Source organism: Mirounga angustirostris, unplaced genomic scaffold (assembly GCF_029215605.1).
Source record: "Mirounga angustirostris isolate CCGP_5_RB_7025 unplaced genomic scaffold, mMirAng1.0.hap1 SCAF_15, whole genome shotgun sequence".
Lineage (NCBI taxonomy): Eukaryota > Metazoa > Chordata > Mammalia > Carnivora > Phocidae > Mirounga > Mirounga angustirostris.
In genome coordinates this window covers 60,300,403-60,319,575 of record NW_026991723.1, presented here as the reverse complement: position 1 = coordinate 60,319,575, position 19,173 = coordinate 60,300,403, and the positions used below count along the sequence as shown (strand labels likewise).

Sequence of the window (19,173 nt, the reverse complement as noted above, 5' to 3'; positions counted from 1 at the left end):
TTGAATAACAGCCACATCTCCAGAGTGCTTTCTGTGCGCCAGGCCCCATTCTAGACGCCGAATGCACATGAATTCATTGAACTCTCATAGTATCCTTCCAAGGTAGATACTGTCATTTCCCGCCCTCCAGAGATGTGGAAACAGGGGCGACTTGCCCTGGGTCCTCCCTCTGGAGCCAGGCCTCAGCCCCAAGCAGTCTGGCGGAATCTGTGTTTTCAGCCACTACACTGTGCTGTGGAACCTGTCACTCACCCGGACAGGGCTTTGCCTCCCTCCAGGTGGATGGTACAGGCAGTCAGTGGAAGGTTCATCATTCCAGTAATGCAGCCCCGAACTTCTGAGTCTAGTCTGCCCCCATCCCTGGCATCTCAGGCCTGGGTCCTGGTGGCTTCCACGCCGTGATGTGGGAGAGGTCTGGTGGCACAGCCAGGCACGCCCACCACTGGCTGAGTAGTTTTTTTGGCCTGGGAATGGAGGCCTCATGGGCCACACGTCCCTACTGAGCTCTGCCACCCTTATGCTTTGGGATCGAGTGTCAGTTCTCAAGCAAGCCCAGCGAGGAAAATGAGAGGTGAGGGGCCTGACGGCCAGCGTCTCTCGTTTCCAGTTAGGCTTCTGCATGCCTGTGCCTGCCTCTCTCCGCCCAGCTCCACCCTGCCCGGAGGGTCTGAGGCACCTCTGCTTAGACACTCTTGGGGGTGCCATCCCATGGCAGCCAAGAGCATCCAGAACACACTTCCACCTGCCTCCTGCTTCCTCTCCCACTGGGCCCCCTGGACAGTCCACCTCCCCCACATACACCTTGTGCTTCCAACTCCTGTGCCTTTGCTTCAGTCCTTCCCCCAGCAAATGTCCACTTTCCCTGCCGCACCACTGTGCTATGACCTCATGTCCAGATTCCTTAGAAGTCCCTCCCAGGCTTCTCCCAGCTGAGTGATAGTAATCACATCTGCTCTGGCCCTCCCTTGCCGAGGGCTTCTTGAAGACCAGGATCGTGTCTCCCTCTGGCTCTTGTGCCAGGCATTCGGTAGATGCCTGGCTGGGTGTGAGGAGGGGTGGATACCAGCTCTGCTGGAGGAGGCTGGGTGCACCAGGGATGCACACGGATTTCCTCGGCCTCCATCTCCCAGAGACCTCCTTTTCCTGTTCCTCAAGGGAAGGTAAAGAAGTAAAGGTTTCTTTTCTTCTAGTTTTTTTACTAGTAAAAGATATTTTACTAGTAAAAGATACCATGAAGTGTGTTACACATTTTTTCATTTAGATGTATATCTATCTGCTTCCAAAATAGAGATTTGAGGTTGTCCATCATTTTTTTAAATGTCTATAATGAGGCCATTATAATAGAAATCAAAGTCCATATAGAAGGAAGGGTGAATGAATCTATACAGTATCTAAGACAACATACTCACTGAAGTTAAGCAAAATTAACCCTGAGCTTCCTGGCAGCCAAAGCAAAGAAAAGGAGGGTGGGAAGGCAGTGGCACAGAGCTGGTGAACCCTGGAGTAAAGTGTCGCTTGTTGCTGTGGACTTAGGGAACTGTAAACCCTCATCCAGTCCCTTGGAGTTTGCACCAAGCTCTGTCCTGGGCCCCTCACTCAGACAATCCCCTGGCCCTTGCCTCTCCACCCGCCGCAGCCCTTTGTCAGCACATCTGCCTCACCTCCCAGCTCAATGCCTTTGGTGAGTGCTCCCAGGGTCCCTTCCAGATCTAACATACTCTGATTCTAGAGAAAGTGCTGATTAATTGATTAATTGATTGAGTGATTATTTTTTTCTTTCTCTATATGTAATTCCACTTGACAACCTTTCTATTCCAGAGGTCAACAGAAATCCCCACCCTGTCAATTTAATGTTTCTGCTCCCTGCCAAAGAGGCATGAAATCACAGCCTGCCACTGATATTAAAGGTCATTTTCCATGAATTTATAGATGGTAATGTCCAGATAACTTGTGACTTAAAACATATGGTCACCAGCTCCCCTATTAAATTAGTCTCTCGACCCTCACAGATCAGTCTGGGTAATAAGGAGGGTGCGCCAAGTCATTAGGCAGAAGACAGTGACGTCTGGTGAGCTGGCCGGGTGCAGTGGCCCTTGACTTCCTGGGGCCCTGGGTGAGCCTCTCTGGGGAGAGAAGATGCTCCCGAAATGAGCATTTTCTCAGGGAAGGGCAGCTGCTTCCGAAATGCACATAGCTCCTGGAAGCCCAATCTTGCTTCAAACCATATTTACTTTCACGGTCTCCTGTCTTAATTACATTTTTTCTTTCCTGGCGTCCCAATTCATTATTTAAAACAACTTTCAAAAATAATTACACAATAATTCCTTCCCCCGTGCACAGTAGCTGCTTACCTATGTCAGGTTGTCGGCTCTTTATTCATGCGTAGCTGTACTGAGAACATTGCTGTCATCAGAGTCTGCGTATTGTGGGCAAAGTATGTGATGACAGTGCTCAGTAATTCCTAAACAAGGAGTAGCATTCCCTTTGGGGCCTCATCCGCAGTGGCCAGGACTTGTTTAGAAAGCCCACATTATGCAGTTTGCTCAACACATAAACAATCTTGTATTTTACTTTTTAACTTAGCATAATTTCATGCACGCTTTTCCATGTAGCTACATAATCTTCCGATTTATCATTTTAATGGCTGCTTAATATTCCATCTAGTTAGCATGCCATAATTTACTTAACTGTTCCCTATTGTTGCAGCCTTAATGAAAATTTGAATTCACCATGTACTACAGGGGGAAGCTCATTTTAATGATTACCGTTATAACATTCCTTGCCCTAACTGCATGCCATTACTAACCCAGCTTTAGGAAGGCACAGATGCCTTTGGAACAATAAATTCTGTATGAGAGGTGTAGGCACAAGTCCCTCTGATTTAATAGCTAATCTGTTCACTGCACATGTTTTCCTTTTATGCTGGTGTTTATATAGAATATCCATCTCTTCTGCATATTGTGTAATACTAAACTATATGCATTTGGCATATTGCTCCACATACTTTATCACTGCTCTCAGGGACTTCCAAAAATTAACAGGAATTCGGGGTAAGGAGTGAGTTTCTGGCTGTCAGTTGTCGTTCATTTTTCCCACCCACACTCATTGAATATCTGCTTGCAGCCAGGCTCGATGAGGGAGAGAGCAAGGGCACACCTGATTATTGGCAGCCCACAGATGTGCATCTGTGAATTGCTTTGTGGTACCCAAGATTAAATGGTGATTCTCACGCAAAGTGCTTTGTAAACTGTAGAGCACATTACTGGTCGCTGGTCCTGCTTGTAAAGTAGGGTGAAGAGGAAGATGGTTTTCCTGGGTCAGTCAGTGCCCATCAGCTGCAGCCCCACTGTCCTCAGACGTCGGAATTTTCCAAGGACAGGAGGCTAGACTGCACTCGTAGAACCAGTGAGAGTAATGCAGATGACAACCCCACAGAACAGATAGTTTGGTCGGTTTAGTGAGTTACAGAGTCATCTATGGTGTCTTACAGTTGGTACTCACTTTAAAGTGACCAAGTCCTACCATTTACAGCTTTTCTCTTTTCTTCTCCCTCCCCCATAAAAAGGGAAACATCATCCTTAAAACTAATAAATGATCCCAGTTTACTCAGGGGACCCAGTAAAGCCATGTTTTGCCAAAGTATGGGACATCTTCTCGGAGGGGATGGGATTTTAAGAGCCCTGAGAACCATATAGCGAGAAGGCTTTTTCCATTTTGTTCCTCTGTCTTTCTAAAAAGAGAAAGTGACTATTTGCCAAAGAAAGTATCTCTGCGTGCTGCTTGCACCCCCACCGGCTCACTAGCACTTGCGTGTGTCCCTTCTCAGCGGAGGGAAAGCGGGCCTTGTGCTAGCTCCCCAGCGGGCCGGAGGACCTACCTGCTTGGTTTTGTTCTCATTCATTCTTTTTACGCTTATCAACTATTTGTAGTAAAGGATAACAACTCATGGGTGGTGATAATAAAATTTTTATCATAAATTTATTAACTCTAAAAAGTGAGGCAACATAAGTAAAAATAGAAAAGAATAACCCAAGCAGTAGTTGAAAACAGCAAAATCATGAAGTTGCTGTGTGAGTTAATGAGGTCTGGGAAACACTACCGTAATGTTAGTTAATGTCAACACTAAGCACTGGCACAGCGTCAGCTGGCTTCTGTAGTATCAGGGCGTGTGCATGGGGATTTTTGTCATCCCCGTGAGCTGGCCCTGGAACGTGAAGCCCAGCCTGAAAACAATGTTCTTGCTCAGATGGGCTGACCTCACCGGGTGTTTTGTCAGCTGCTCTTCAAGGTATATAAGTCCCGTGGGCTTCTACCATGTCTTTATGCCGTTGGAACTCTGATTTGGAGAATGCCTCAAGAGTCCTTTTAGGGGGCGCCTGGGTGGCTCAGTCAGTTAGCGTCTGCCTCCGGCTCAGGTCATGATCCCAGGGTCCTGGGATGGAGCCCCACATGAGGCTCCCTGCTCGGTGGGGAGCCTGCTTCTCCCTCTCCCTCTGCTTGTCGCTCCCCCCTGCTCATGCTTGCTCACTCTCTCTCTGTCAAATAAATAAAATCTTTTTTCTTTTAAATAGCTCACTCTCAACGACCCTCACCCCTTTAATGTCAAACCTTACCTCTCCCCTCTCACCTCCTTGGACCCAGTGCTCCAGCAAAAGTGGACAGTGAATAGACCTACAGTTTTATTCCGCCTCAAAAAGAAACAAAATTCTGACACATACTACAACATGGAAGAACCTTACAAACATTATGCTAAGTGAAATAAGCCTGTAACAGAAGGACAAGTACCGTATGATTCTCCTTATATAAGGTGTCAGATTCATGGAGACAGAAAGTAGCCTGGTGGCTGCCAGGGGCTGGGGGAGGGGGAAATGGGGAGTTAGTGTTTAATAGGTACAGAGTTTCAGTTTGGGAAGATGAAAAAGTTCTGGAGATGGGTTGTGATGATGGGTGCACAACAGTGTGAATGTACTTAATACCACTGAACTGTATAATTAAAAATGGTTAAAATGACAAAGTGATGTTATGTACATTACCACAGTGAAACTGAAAGGCAGTGAGCCTGTCCGTCCACTCCAGCCACACCGCCTTGGCTCCCCTCAGTCCCACCATAGAGAATACCAACCCTCCTATGTTCACTTGTCGGAGTTCACGTGTCGTCACTCTCCCCCTGCCTCATCCCTTCCAGGCCCTGCACTGAGCCCCTTTGCCAGGGGAATTACGGTGATTTAGGTGCCTGTTATACCTCTTCTGGAAGCAGTGGGCTTCCTGAGGGCAGCCGCTCCAGTGAACCCTCCCTTCCATATGTCCCACGCAGGCCCTTCACAAAGTCAAGCAGGTAAAGTGTCACTCTTTGACTCAGAAGCACCTGATTCTAGTATCCTGGCATCCATCTTTGAGCCACCACTGGCCTCTCAGAAATGAGCAGCAGCTGACGTGGATGCCCCCTGTGTGGGGCCTGGTCTAGACAGGCGGTCACCCCTCAGCCCACAGAGGGCCAGGCCTTGGCATCCTCTCCAGAGGATTAAGAGTTTCCCCCCCTTATTCAGCAGTGAAACTGGACACGTGCTCTCAGGTCCCTCAGATGTGCTCAGTGTGTTAGAAGACAGGTAGGCTCTTGGGGAGGCAGAAACACAGGGAAGGGGGTGCTCGTGGGGCTTTGTAGGGGAGAAGATGGTGGCCCTGGGAAGGCTCTTGACTTGTTAGCTGAAGGAAAACTTGAGGATTGTTTGGCCTAATTTCATTTTTCAGGTAGAGAATGGAAGTCCAGAGGATGGGGAACAGTCCTAGTGGGGAAGACCCTATTCATCTATAAAGCAAAGGGGTGAGGGCTCTTTGTGTTCCAAGCTGATGTCAGAACACACCTGGAAGATGATGTGCACATCTGGGCCCTGCCCTTGCAGACTACAATGAACGATGAACGAGCAGATGGCGGTGGCGGCGAACCTTCTGGTTCTCTCATTAGGTCCAAGAACCTGAGATCTGTGTGAGGAAGCCTTGCCCTGTGAGAGCAGAGACGCTGCCTTCAGGGGATGGGGAGGGACAGTTCAAGCTCAGAAACAGGGTTCTGTTCTTGTGCGGTTCTCCCCTCTTTGGCTGGTGACAACTCCTGTGGGTGTCACCTGGCAGATCCCAGGTGAGGAAGTACATGCTGCTCATCTGTTATATCTCTGCTTCCTTCCTTTTGGCCTGCAGAATTTCAGAGGCAAGAAAGTGTCCGGTCCCAGCACAAAGGCATCCAATTATACGACACCCCTTATGAACCTGAGGGCCAAAGCGTCGACTCGGACTCCGAGAGCACGGTCAGCCCCCGACTGCGGGAGAGCAAGCTGCCCCAGGATGACGACAGGCCTGCCGACGAGTACGACCAGCCATGGGAGTGGAACCGGGTCACCATCCCAGCTCTGGCAGGTAAGGAGCCAGTCGCCCCCCTCAGAGGGGGCTGCTGACCCCACACTCCATACTCATCTTTGGTAAAGGGCGTACATGCACCGTCCCTCCTGCTCAGGTAAACCACAGGACTTCGTTTGATAATCCATTTGGGCTGGGCTGTCCTCTCCTCTAGTCCAGCTGGGCCCCTCAAAGATGATGAGGGTCCTGGAAGGAAGGGAGGCCAGGTCAGGCCAAGGGGAAATCCAGGGCTGGCCCCTAGGGCCTCAGTTCCAGTCTCCCTAGTCTTCACAGACAGCCCAGATGATCTCATTGTCTGACTCTGTCTTTGTCCTGTTGGTAATGCTCTAATTCACTGAAGCCTGTTTCAGAAGGAATTTTCTTACAGACTAAAAGAAGACCAATCTGCAAAGCAGCTCGTGCTGGGCATGAGGGAGCCCAGTGCTTCCATCTAGCTGTACAGCTGTGATAGGCCTGCATGCACCCAGGGCCACCACGTCTCCTGTCCCAGCTCGGGCATGAAGCCATTCACGGAGCATAGGCATGGGCGCATCCTGACCTCAACCTGGCTCTTGCCCTGGCCAAGAATGACTGAGGTGCCCCCCTCTGCCTTGCTCTGAGACTGGTTCTGCAGAATCTGGATATCTGTCCCAGCACTAAAACTCCCCTCACACAGCCTTTTGGAAAGCTGCCTGCCACATGTGTTAATAGGTCTTAAGCTGATGTGCACACCTTTTGATTCTAAGCCCAGCCTTTAGGATCCATGCCAGGGTTTTGATGGAAAACTCAGAAAAGGCATTGTTTATGATCATGAAAGGTGGGGAACAACCTGAACGTCCAGTAGACAGGGATTAGTTAAATGGAATACATACAGCCACTAATAGGTGATGTTGACAAAGAGTTTATAATAACTGAGGAAAATGCTTCTGTTTAATGTTAAGAGGTGAAAAGCCCGGGGCACCTGGGTGGCTCAGTTGGTTAAGCGACTGCCTTCAGCTCAGGTCATGATCCTGGAGTCCCAGGATCGAGTCCCACATCGGGCTCCCTGCTCAGCAAGGGGTCTGTTTCTCCCTCTGACCCTCTTCCCACTCGTGCTCTGTCTCTCATTCTCTCTCTCAAATAAATAAATAAAATCTTAAAAAAAAAAAAAAAAAAGAGGTGAAAAGCCCGATGTAAAACTCCGATCTGAGAGTTAAGGCATATGAAAAAAGAGACATTGAATGACTCATTTAATTCTTGCCACATTGAAGGTCCAAAAGGGCGAGTTTTTCTTTTCTTTTTTTTAAGATTTTATTTATTTAGCGCACGCATGCAGGGGGGGCAGCAAAGGGAGAGGGAGAGAGAGAATCCCAAGCAAGACTCCATGCTGAGTGCACAGAGCCTGACACGGGGCTCAATCCCATGACCCAGAGATCATGACCTGTGCTGAAATCAGGAGTCAGATGCTTAACCAACTGAGCCACCCAGGTCCATAGGGGAGTTTTTATTTTTAATTTAAGATTCATTTTTGCCTGAGGTCTCCCCTTTTCATGCACAATTAGACCTTTCCTTTCTAGCCCCCAGCAGTGAGGCCTCTGCCCTACCTCCATCCTGATCCCCTCAGTTGATGTTCCAGCCACATACTACTCACAGTTCCCTGGACATAGTATGCAGTGTGCAAATCCCATTCCTTCTGCCTAAATGTCCTTCCCTGCCATGGCAAAAATCCTGTACCTCCTTCCAGACCCAGCTTAAATATTGTCATCTCTGTGAGCCCTCCCTGAGACACAGCCGTGTGTCCCAAGGGCTTTTTTACTGCCTCTCTGGGCCTGTTGAGCTTCTTGCACTCAACTCTGGTAGAACGTTTCTTTCATCATATGGTTAATTCTGTTAGATGCTGGTCTCTGCCTGCCAAGCTGTGAGCACCTGGCCAAGAGCCAGAGACAAACATAGTTGTGTGGTTGAAGGTCAGGTTGCCCCTGTGCATTTTATAGCCTCCTGTCTTGCCCTGGCACAAGGGAATCCAAGGACTGCCCCTGTCCCCTGGCGTGGCTAATAAGGGGCTTTACTCCTCCTGGGCGTGAGAGGAGCTGGAATGGGGCCAGTGCCATCCAAGAGCTTACTCTTTGCAAACACCATTTTGATTAAAGGGCTCATGTGGCAGCTCTCCCAGACATCTCGAGCCCTTGGCGTGAGATAGTGTGATGGGGCCTCACATTGGACTGACCACCTGCAGGTCAATCAAGGGTGATGTTACCTTTGATGCTCTAGTTTGGTCTGGTGCCATGCTGCTCAGAACGTGGTCCCTGGACCAACAGCGTTGCGTCACCTACGAGCTGGTAGGAAATGCAGGGTCTCGGGCCCCACCCCAGACCTACGGAGTCAGTCTGTTTTAACAAGGCCCCCAGGTGATTCACATGCATGTTAAAGTGAAATGCACTTAACCTATAGGACCTTAACTGTTCAAAAGGCTCTCGGACCAGAACCTGCCCGCTTCTGCCCAAAGGGGGTTTTAGAACTCCTGTACATTCTTTACAAAGGATCACAAGGTCTCAGCTAGAACAGTCTCCTTGTAAGTTTCTGGGCCACAGATATCCATTCTGGACTTGGCTTCATGTCACTGTGTTGCTGTCACAGGTGTCATTGTAGATCTGCTTCTTAGGCTGCCGAGAGAAGACAGACTCAGAATCAGGTCCCCGTCTGTGTCTCATCAAGTCACTTGGTTCTGTGTGGCCTGCTCCAAAGTATATCCTGGCCGTCCTCTTCCCAAGAAGCTTTTGGTTTGGTTCTGGTTTCTGGGGCATAGAAGGAAGCTCTTTCACTCGGGCTGGAGGGATGCTGTAAGCACCAGTCTTTAGTCATGACCGATGCCTCCCCATGTCTGTGGACAGAGCCTGTTGATGTAGTGTTAGTAGGCGAGGAGCACCCTCCGGTATCCTAGCCCAGAGTGAAAATGGAGTGAGAGGTGGATGGGCCACCTTCCAGGTCAGGAGCATGCGTTGAAACAGTACAGTTGGATAGCTCGAGTGCTGCCATGGACTCGCTTGTAAACCCAGAAGTGTGGCTGCCCGGGAATGAAGAACAATGTCCCACGTGCATCTGTAGTGTTTGTGCACGTGCATGGCTATGTCCGTACGCATGTTCTTTGTCATTGGTGTTGTCAGGGAGCAAGGCAGCGCTCGGCTAGGCCCTGTCCTCCATGCAGTACCTGTTTGAAATGTGCCACATGGTTTTTCTAGACTTTCAGGAGCTCTCTGATAGGCCCTGGGGAGTCTGGGGTGCAGGATCTGTAGCTGGGGAGCATCTGTATGGGATAAAATTGGCTGGGCAAAATCATTACTCTCTCTTTCCACCCTTTGTGTTCTCTGGTTTTGCATTTTTAGCCTGGATGAGGGAACCTGGGCAGTGTTTTCAAATGTCCAAAGGGTGTGGATTGTGAGGGAGCCCCAAAGGGCAGAGCTGGGCCCACCAAGAAGGAGCCACAGGGATTTAGGATCCAGGTGAGCGGTAAGAATGTCATTTATACCCAGAAGTATATGAGCTTCCCCTCACTGGGAATTTGCAAGCAGAAGCTCAGTTGAGGCAGGATTGCTGGCAGAGGCTTTGCCCAGAAGTGTGGGGGTGGCCTGTCACCTCCAGGATTGCTTCCATGTTTCAGCACCCCACCATGCTGATCATAGACTGGGAGAAGGGAGGGCCTCTGAATTATCTCCATGATTCAGTTATTGCATTCATGGCAAGAGGCATTTCTCAAAGGCGGGCTTTGGCATCTCCATAGAAGTAACCCTTTCCAGCCAGTGGCTCCAGACCAGCCTGTATGGAAGTCAGACCCTTCCCAGCTCAGCCATACTCTGAGGCTCTGGGGGCTGCTGCCTCGGGAAGGCTTGATTATCACTCCCTGGTTGTCATGAGAACAGCTATTGCATGGTGTGAGGTGGTTCTGGCTTCTTGGGAATGAAAGTCTTCCCACCTCCTAGAATTCTATGGCCAGGTGAGTGAGAAATACCACAAGGTCTCCAAAAAGCCTTGGGCCTTCATTGCCTGCTCTTCCTCCAGGAAGCCGACTGTGGCCTTAGCCAGAACCTCCAGTCACCCAGCACTGGAGTCCCTTCCCACACACGTGGCCTCTGTTGATCCCAGCCCCCTGGTCAGGTTTCTGGCACCTCCGACTACCAGGAACAGGCAGGCTGCAGCTGGGCCATGCACGGAGAGGTGGTATGGCTTCCATCAAGCTATCAGCCCCTTTCCCCCCTGGCAGAGACACCTGCCATCAGAGCTGGTGGTTTTAGGTCCTGGCTTGCTTCGACTCACCCCCTGGGAATCTTTACAGCAACAAATTGCAAGGTGGCAGGTGGGTCTAGAAATGGCCTTCCCGCCTAGCCCTAAGCCCCCAGGTGCAGCTCTGAGCCCACACAATGGCTCTTTGGAACTCTCTGCCCAGTAGTGGGGCAGGAAAAGCAGCCTCGGGTGATTCCACACTGTCTTAGGGAGGCATGGGTGGGTCTGGAGGGTCTAATCAGCCCTGGGCGTTGTGGCAGGGTCTGTGACATGGACAAAAGGAGCCTGCACAGGAGGTGGCCACACAGGGAAGGGCAGAGGAGCTAGGAGCATAACCTGGAGAAGCAGACATGGGCTCAGAGTGGCATGGGTTAGGTGTCTTCACATCTCTGAGGGGCCACTGGGAGGACAGGGATTGAACCTGTCGTAGGAACCTCGGTTTTCTCGCCTGGGAAACTGCAGATGGTCCCAGTGAGGCTTAAGGGAACCGCATCACGAAAGTGCTGGCCATTGACTAAGTACTTTCTGTCTGCATTGTCTCATGAAATCCTACAGCAACCTGCTGGGAAATGAGTTTCCTCATTTTACTGATAAAAAAGACTGAGGTCCAAAGAGAAGGGGCCCATGGCTAGTCAGCCACAGAGCCTAGATTTGAACTTGAGAAGTCCAACTCCAGATCCAAGCCCGAACCCTGGATGTCCAGGCTCCCTGCTGCTGTCAAACATGCTGCACAAAATATGGGTGGAGTCCATGGGAAATGTCACGTGCCTTTCATTTGTACAGATTTGTACAGATTTCTCCCTCTGGGAGGCTACCTTACTGGGATGTGTGTGCCCACCTAGAATGGTTCCAGCAGAGGATCCAGGAGGAGCCTAAGTTCTGGAAGTTCGCACCAGGATGGGGGGGTGACCATAGCCATCCTGCGGTTAGTCATGCTCTGCCACTATTCAGCACAGGGAGGGGCTCCCACACCATGGCATCCCACTCCTCCTTGTCCAGCTGGGGAAACCGAGGCCCGGAGAGGTGAGGAGAACTGCCCGGGGACCTCATAGCAGAGCTAGCGGACCCATACACAGAGGATAGATCAACGTTCCCTCTTAATCCAATGAGTAAACAGCCACATCCTTAATGATTTGTAATTGCCTCTGAGAAGCAAATGATCAGAGTGCCCAGGCGGCAGGGCATCCTTGAAATCTTTCAAAGGAGCAAAGGCTTCTCATTTTTTCATTTTCCACTCACTGAAGATTCGTCTCCGTTGAAGCTACTTTTCAGGCAAGACCCTGGATTCAGCCGGCAACAGGTCTACCTCCCAGCAAAGATAGAAGACAGACCTATGACTCAATGCCAAACATAGTTATTTTGGGAATTTGTCCGTCTTCCCCACTAGCCCCTCAGCGAGGTGCTCTGCCCTCGAAAGCCCTGGTCAGTGTTGTGCGTGCCGGGAGTCCGTGGCGCAGTAGAAGGAGTCAGACAATCCTAAGTCCACGTGCTGGCTTCACCACTCACCAGCCGTGGGGCCGCAGACAGGCTGTTCCATCTCCCTGAGACTTCGTTTTCCCATCTATAAAAGGGGGATACTCACGACTCTTGTCACGCTGTATCTCCACAATGATCAAGGGAAAAGACCTGGATGAAAAGACTTTATAAGCCCTAAAGGGTCACACATGAGAGAATGGTTATTGGTGTTCAGGGAAGGCTTACTGTATTAAATAAAATTTAATTTAATATGAAAACAGTACTCCCTGAAGAGGTACCTGGAAGGCACAGAGGCCCCACTTAGAGAGTTCATTCCTCATTGCGCCCGGCACCGAGCTGCATGGATGCCGTGGGAAGCAGTACTTACGTAGGGGGTCCTAGTCTCCGTTCCTGCAGTAGTTCTAACTGTGAGCCACTGAGTTCTCCCATTCTTTTTTCAGTCCTTCCCAAGGATTGGGCCACTGGTTCCTGGATGTGAGAGGGTTCCCTCTGTCGCCCTCCCCATTCTAGCCATGACACACTCGTGGATTGGTTGCTGGCCCAGAGCGAGTAGGGAAATCACCCAAAGGAAACATTAGATTGTTGGGTCCCACTCCTCAGAGTTCCTGATGCAGTAGGTTCTGGGCATGAGGCATGAGAATTTGCATTTTTAACAGGGTCCCAAGCATTGCTGATGCTGCTGACCTGAGGACTTTACATTGAGTACCTACTGTGTACCTTGTACATGTTATGTGTTAGGTATTAGGGTCAGGAGGTAGAGAGAGGGGATGTCACAGCTCAGCTCAGTGGTAGCAACACCACCTCCTCCAGGAAGCCCTTCCTGGACACGTGCAGTCCCTTCCCCACTCTCATCCCAGGTTGGGCTGGGACCCCTCTGTGCTCCTATCACCCCCTGTATGGGGGGGGGTGTTGGTTTATAATGGAACAGCCAGATACACACTAGCAGGGGAGATGCTAATGCTGTGTCAGTCCCCCCTTAGCCAGGCACCCTCTTGAGTTCTGACACCTTCCCAGCCTCATCAAGTAAAGCCGAAAGGGCAGAGAGAGGGCAAAGTCCTACTAGGTATGTCTATTTCCTAAACAATTGTGAGTCATCTCCAAAGCAGCTCAATTGGCTAATTTAAAATAATCCTATTAAGGTAAGGGGGGAAATGGGGAAAGGACAGGAAATTAACATTTAGTGAGCACCACTTGTGAAGTCCTGCAAGGTGGGTGTGGTTTTATTGTCATCACACAGATGCCAGTACTCGGGCTCCAAGAGGATGAGCCCCTTGCCCACAGTCTCCCAGCTAATGAGCCCAGGTCAGGCTGACTGCAAAATCTGGGCTCTTTCCACCGCTGCCTCGTCATCTCAAGTGAGGAAAGGGCAGGTCGGATCATTGCCTTTACCTTGTGCTGGTTCCGTGTGCCTTTGGTCACTGTGAAGGCAGAAGCAGTGGCACTCACTCCGTGCTGACCTCGTGACTTGTCACTGTCAAACGCACATGCTGTGGAGCGGGGAGCGCTGATGTTCTGCGCACCAGACACTTTTCTCTGGGCTTGCTGTTCCCACCGAGCCCCATGACTCATCCTCGTGCCCTCAGAACAAACAGGCTCAGCCTCTGCGGGAGGTTCCTCAGGGGGTCTTAAACCTGCCACCATCACCTGGTGCACCCAGACCCCCCTGCCCTCCCCACTGGCCCCAGTGGGGCTCCTGTGATGCTTCCTGTCTCTTGCACAGCTTCCCAGAATGCCTTGGGTCTGCGAGGAAATAACAATTTTGTTTGTATGGGGAGCTTTTTGCTATGTAATGAGTAACAGTTGTAATTAATGTTTAACACATACGAACAGCAGGTCTGCAGAGAAAAGGGGGGTTTAAGTGACTACGAAGAGAACCGGGATCACTCGCTTCCTTTGGCTAATATGTTACTGAGGGACAGGTTTTTCCAGTCGGTTTTTCTACTTGACATGTGGATGAATTTATTTAGTAGCCCCCCCCCTCAAAAAAAAGAAGAAAAGAGAAAGAAAAACACTAGTGTTTAATAGCTTTGGTTTGTCTACTAATTATATTGATAGATAGAAATGTTCCTTCTAGTGCCTTTGTCTCCTGTATGAAAAAAAACACAAAGATTTGATAGAATCTTTGCTGTTCTGTTTGGCAGGGCAGAAATCTTCATGTGGATAGAGATTGGTTAAGCTCTGTGAGGTCAGAGACTGCCTGCCTAGTTCACCCTGGGCCTGTACCTAGATCCGTGTCTGGCACATAATGAACATGCAGATATGTGTTAAATCATTGAGTAAATCCTGTCTCAGGAAAACCAACCCCATGATTTCTTCAGGACACTAGAATACCTAGGTAATGATGCAGCCTACTCACACAGGGATAGTTTATTTTCATATCATTCTTTCATGCCATACACCTGTCTTCTCTCCAAAGGAAGCTGAGGGACCTGCAGCTGGAGGGGCATTTTTTGCACAGCTGTTAACTGCCACAGTTGCCACCTCTGGTCTGAATTCCTAGGAAGAAGCTGCGAGTACGTCCCCGCCTGTCTGAGGATTGGCCCAGGCGTCCAGATGCCGTGTTGTAGGTGGAGAGAGTGGTGTGCTAGCGGGTGGCATGCAGCCCCCTGAGAGCCATCCACCTGGCTTGTCCCCTCTGGTCGCTCTTCCTTTCCCTCGCTGCCCTCTGCAGAGGGACGGCAGCAGAAACCTATACACAGCTTGGCTGGGCTTTGGGGCTCCTGGATGGGGAGACGCTTTTCCACAGATGCCCACCGTGCAGGTCCTCTGAGGCTTGTGGATGGGAGAAGAGTCTAGCCCTAGGATTCTAAGTGATTGTCTGTGGGTGTCTGTAGGTGTAAGCATCGGGAAACACGCTGCATCAGACCTGAGCAGGCATTCTCCACCTGACAGGTGAGCCCGGCCCAGAACTAGCAGAGTACACCTGAACTCAGATGCCAGAGCCACAGGATCTGTGTTTAAAGCCTTGTGCTGCCATTTACTAACAGGGTGACTTGGGGCAAATTGCCTCTGTTTCCTCGTCTTAAAATGAGGTGGAAATTGATCTGAGAGTCGGGACAGTGAGTGCTCAGTGGACACCGGCTTTTGGTACCACTGTCGTTGTGAACTACTGGTTTTTGACAACATATTGCACTACAGACAGGATTTGTGCTGAACTTGTTAAAGGCCTCTGGGAGGCAGAAGACTTGGGTTGAAGTCCAAGTTCAAATCTAGCTGTTGACTTGGGGCAAATCAGTCCCATTTCCAGCCCTCTGATTCTCATCTGTAAAATGAATTATGATAATAAAGATGGCTTGCTTCAGCAGCTGTAAAGGTCTCTGCATCTGGGTCATTTCACAATTTTCATCAGGATTTATCCTTCAATTTCCCATAGCGGAGCAGCAGCCCTTGGGGTGGGGTCTTTGTACCAGACAGTGGTGCCTGTTTCCTATGGTGGGTGCAGAATAAGGGGACGAAGACACACACCACCCCGCCCCGGCCTTGTTCCAGGGCCTCCTTCCCCAGCCCAGGCTTGGGTGTACATGCATGGACGCTGTTCCTGGAATCCAGATGGTGTTCTGGAACCCCAGCGGCATCCCGGCGCCTGCCTCACAGCCTGTCCAATGCCCTGCTTCTCGGGGAGTCACCGCTGCCTCCTTTCACAATGAAGACTTCTGTTCTCGGCACTGTCCACGAGATATGGCAGCGTGGTGCCCTGGGGCTTGCATGCGTCTGGGAGGTGAACACAGAGGCCTCTTGTTGGCAGTCCTGGAACACAGACCAAACATTTGCTGAGCCGCCTGTTGTCTTACAATACCTGGAGGTGCAGCTCTCACACACGGGACGGGTGGGGGGAGGCGGAGAGTGAGGCCTGCTTTTGAACTGGAAGGGAAAGGGGCCTCACCTCTCTGGGCTTGTTTCTCCATCTGTAAAATGGGAATTCTAATATTGATCTTGCATTGAGGAGCAGATGAGGTAACTCAGAATGTATGTTTAGAAAGTCGAAGCAGCAAAGCCGTTGTCATGGGAACAGTTTCAGTCAGTTGCAGGTGTTTGCACATTATCGTGAAAGTCTGTGGTGTTTCCAAAGACTCCGGGGATCACGTGGTCCACCCCAGCTTCCCAGACCACTGCACTGTCTCCCTCCTTGCTCCCCTTGGGGGCTCACAACTGCCTAGGCAGCAGCCCCTTATGTGCCCCTCCACCCCTGCCCTCCCTACTCCCTTCCCCCCCCCACACACACACACAGACGGAGGCATCAGTACCGAGGACTGTGCAGAAGGGGTGCCTTTGGCAACTTCATTTTGTTCTCTGTGCCCTTGTGTTCTCAGAGTATAGGGCATGCCCCTCCTGTGAGCCCCATGTGGTTTGCAAAGGCGCCCCGTATTCATTTCTGCCTTACCCGCAAAAGGCCTAAAGAAGCCTCTTCAGTGGGCTGAGAGCTCCTTGCATGCGTCCTGCTTTCAGTTGTCTAATCCTTCTTGCCTCTGCTTAAAGGACCCTGTCCTGTGGGGATAACTGGTGGGTCAGAGACTCCAGGCCAGCCAGAAAGCTGCAGCCACTGAGCTTGGAACACATCACAGGTCTCGCCTGGGGCCCAAAGCCCCTGGGCCCCCTTTGCTCCTTTCCAGCTGGCTTTGAATGGGCCCTGTCCTCTGGGGCCACCATCCACACCCTTGGTCAGCTGGGAGGACTGAAGGATGTTTGCCAGGTCACTGACTTCTTTCCCTGCCCCCCCCAGGCGAAGGTATTCCTAGGGTACCCCCCACCCCCAGGTGAGAGGAGGCCTTCCAGGGCTTAAATCCCAAAGCAGAAGGGGAGCAGGTAGGGGCTAAGACTGGCTGCCTGATGTGGCAGGCAGCTCCTATCAGCTTGGGCAGGTTACTTGACTGCATCAGGCCTTGTTTGTAAAACCTGGATAAATTGCCCTGACGTCTCCTAGGCTTGCTGTGGGGGTCAGAGGAGAATGTCCCATCAGGTCTCATGGATGCCTCCCCATGCACAGGAAGCATTCGGTAAATGTTAAGCCATCTACAAAATGTTTTAAAATAATTTGAAGAGATTGGGGCGCCTGGGTGGCTCAGTTGGTTAAGCGACTGCCTTCGGCTCGGGTCATGATCCTGGAGTCCCGGGATCGAGTCCCATATCGGGCTCCTTGCTCAGCAGGGGGTCTGCTTCTCCCTCTGACCCTCCCCCCTCTCATGTGCTCTCTCTCTCTCATTCTCTCTCTCAAATAAATAAATAAAATCTTTAAAAAAAATTTTTTTTGAAGAGAAAGTCCAGCTCCCAAGTTTCCTTTCTTGATGCATAGAGGTTCTATGGTCCTGCTGACCCAGGTGGAGATTTACTCACTCGGTAGATATTGAGCATCTACTATAAGTCAGGCACTGTTCTCAGCACCCATTCAGCTCTGAACAAAGCAGACTATGTCGTGCCTTTGGACCTTCCAGCTTAATCAGGAATCCCAGCAGAGGATACGGAAAAAGAATGTGGTTTCTGATGCAAGGCACTTTATCCTCCTCAGTACACGAGAGGGGAGTATTCAGAGCATTGGGTGTGACCGTGGGGAGGGAGTCACCACTTACAGGGACCTGCCTGGACTTTGATACGTCATCTGTTACTAACTACCTCCATAGTCATTTATGATATAAGAATAGACAACCCTGTTTTACGGAAGAGGTAGCTAAGATTCAGAGAGGTTTAGAAACTTGCCCAAAGTCACACAGTAATGGCAGAGGCAGGACTCAAACATGGGTTTTTCTAAGTCCAGAGTCCATACCCTTTCCATGATGCCAAGCTGCTGTGGTTCCTCCATTCCCTGGTCTTATTGCAGCCCATAGGCTCTTCTTGTCGGCTGCATGTTGGCCATGAGGAGAGGTTCAGTGGAGGCTGAGGTACAAGGCCCCATTTCCATCCGGTTCTGAAAAGACCTACCTACCATGCTACTGGAGACTGGGGTGGGATCAGACAATGGCATAGACCAGGGGATGCAGGGCACAGAAGAGAAGGGAATTCTACCTGGGGATCTAGGGCAAAACTTCCCCTAGGAGGTAACATTGGAGCTGAACCTTAAAGAATAGCAAGGATTTGTGCACCCAGAGATAGTGAAGAAGGATTCCAAAGGGCAGGCACCCAACGATAATGAAGGAGATTCCAGGGGGGCAGGCAAAGCAAAGCAGAGCCCTAGGGGCAGATGGTGGATTTGGGGACTGGCCATTCTTTGCGACTGGAGCCTAAGGCTGGGTGTGGACCCCAGAGGGGTTTTGTAAGGGAAGATGCGTCCAGAAAGTTGGGTTGGTGCCAAGTCACTGAGGATCTTGAACAGTAGAGTGAGGAGTTTGCCCTCCATCCAGGGGCACTGGGAGCCAGCAAGAGTTTGTGAGCCCAGCAAAGCTGTGCTTTAGAGGCCCATTGGCCTTTTGGAACTTGTTTTCTCTGGCCAGCCCTGAACGATAAACAAGAAGGAGCTGGACCCTGAAGGAACACATTTATTTCATCTAAGCAAACATTTACTAAACACCCGTCTCCATAACAAGCATTGCATTAGGTTTAGGGGCAAACAGATTGGAGAGGGGAAGAGAAAGAAAATCAATCACAGGCACTGCCCCCACAGAACACCCAGGCTGACTGGGGAGGAGTAGGATGTGGTGCCATGGAGCTGCAAGCCAAGTGCCAAGTGCTTCTGAGGAGGAAGGGGCTCTCAGCAGGCAGGATAGGGGAGGCTTTGTGGAGAGGTGGCTTTTTGCCAGGTCTTGGAAGCTTCTAGATGTCCTATGGATGGAGCGGGAGGGTGGTCATTCCAGGCCTAGAGGTGGGAAGCACACCACAGACTGAATGAGGGGTGCACAGCCCCTGCCTGACCACAGGGAAGAAGGACCTGAGGGGGCCGAGGGGGAGCTGACCCTGGTGACCCACGGCCTGGGCTCAAGCCTGGTCTCCCCCACCCCTTAGCTTTGAGACCCTTTGAGGTAAGTTCCTTCTCACCTCTGAGTCCCCATCCCTCACCCATCACCCATAGGGTGGCGGGGCTATTGTGAGAGTCCGAGCCAACGTGAGTACCTGGGATGCTGTCAT

At 50.7% G+C, this 19,173-nt stretch overlaps 1 protein-coding gene across 2 annotated transcripts in view; it reads left to right on the top strand.

The window, feature by feature from the left end:
* The window catches only part of SHB (SH2 domain containing adaptor protein B), a 134,971-nt gene that overhangs the window by 81,255 nt on the left and 34,543 nt on the right, over positions 1–19,173 (top strand). For both annotated transcript variants that reach the window (XM_045882727.3, XM_064579633.1), the window contains exon 3: positions 6,193–6,408. In XM_045882727.3, the coding sequence (XP_045738683.1) occupies positions 6,193–6,408 (216 nt within the window). The remainder of the gene's footprint in view (positions 1–6,192; positions 6,409–19,173) is intronic.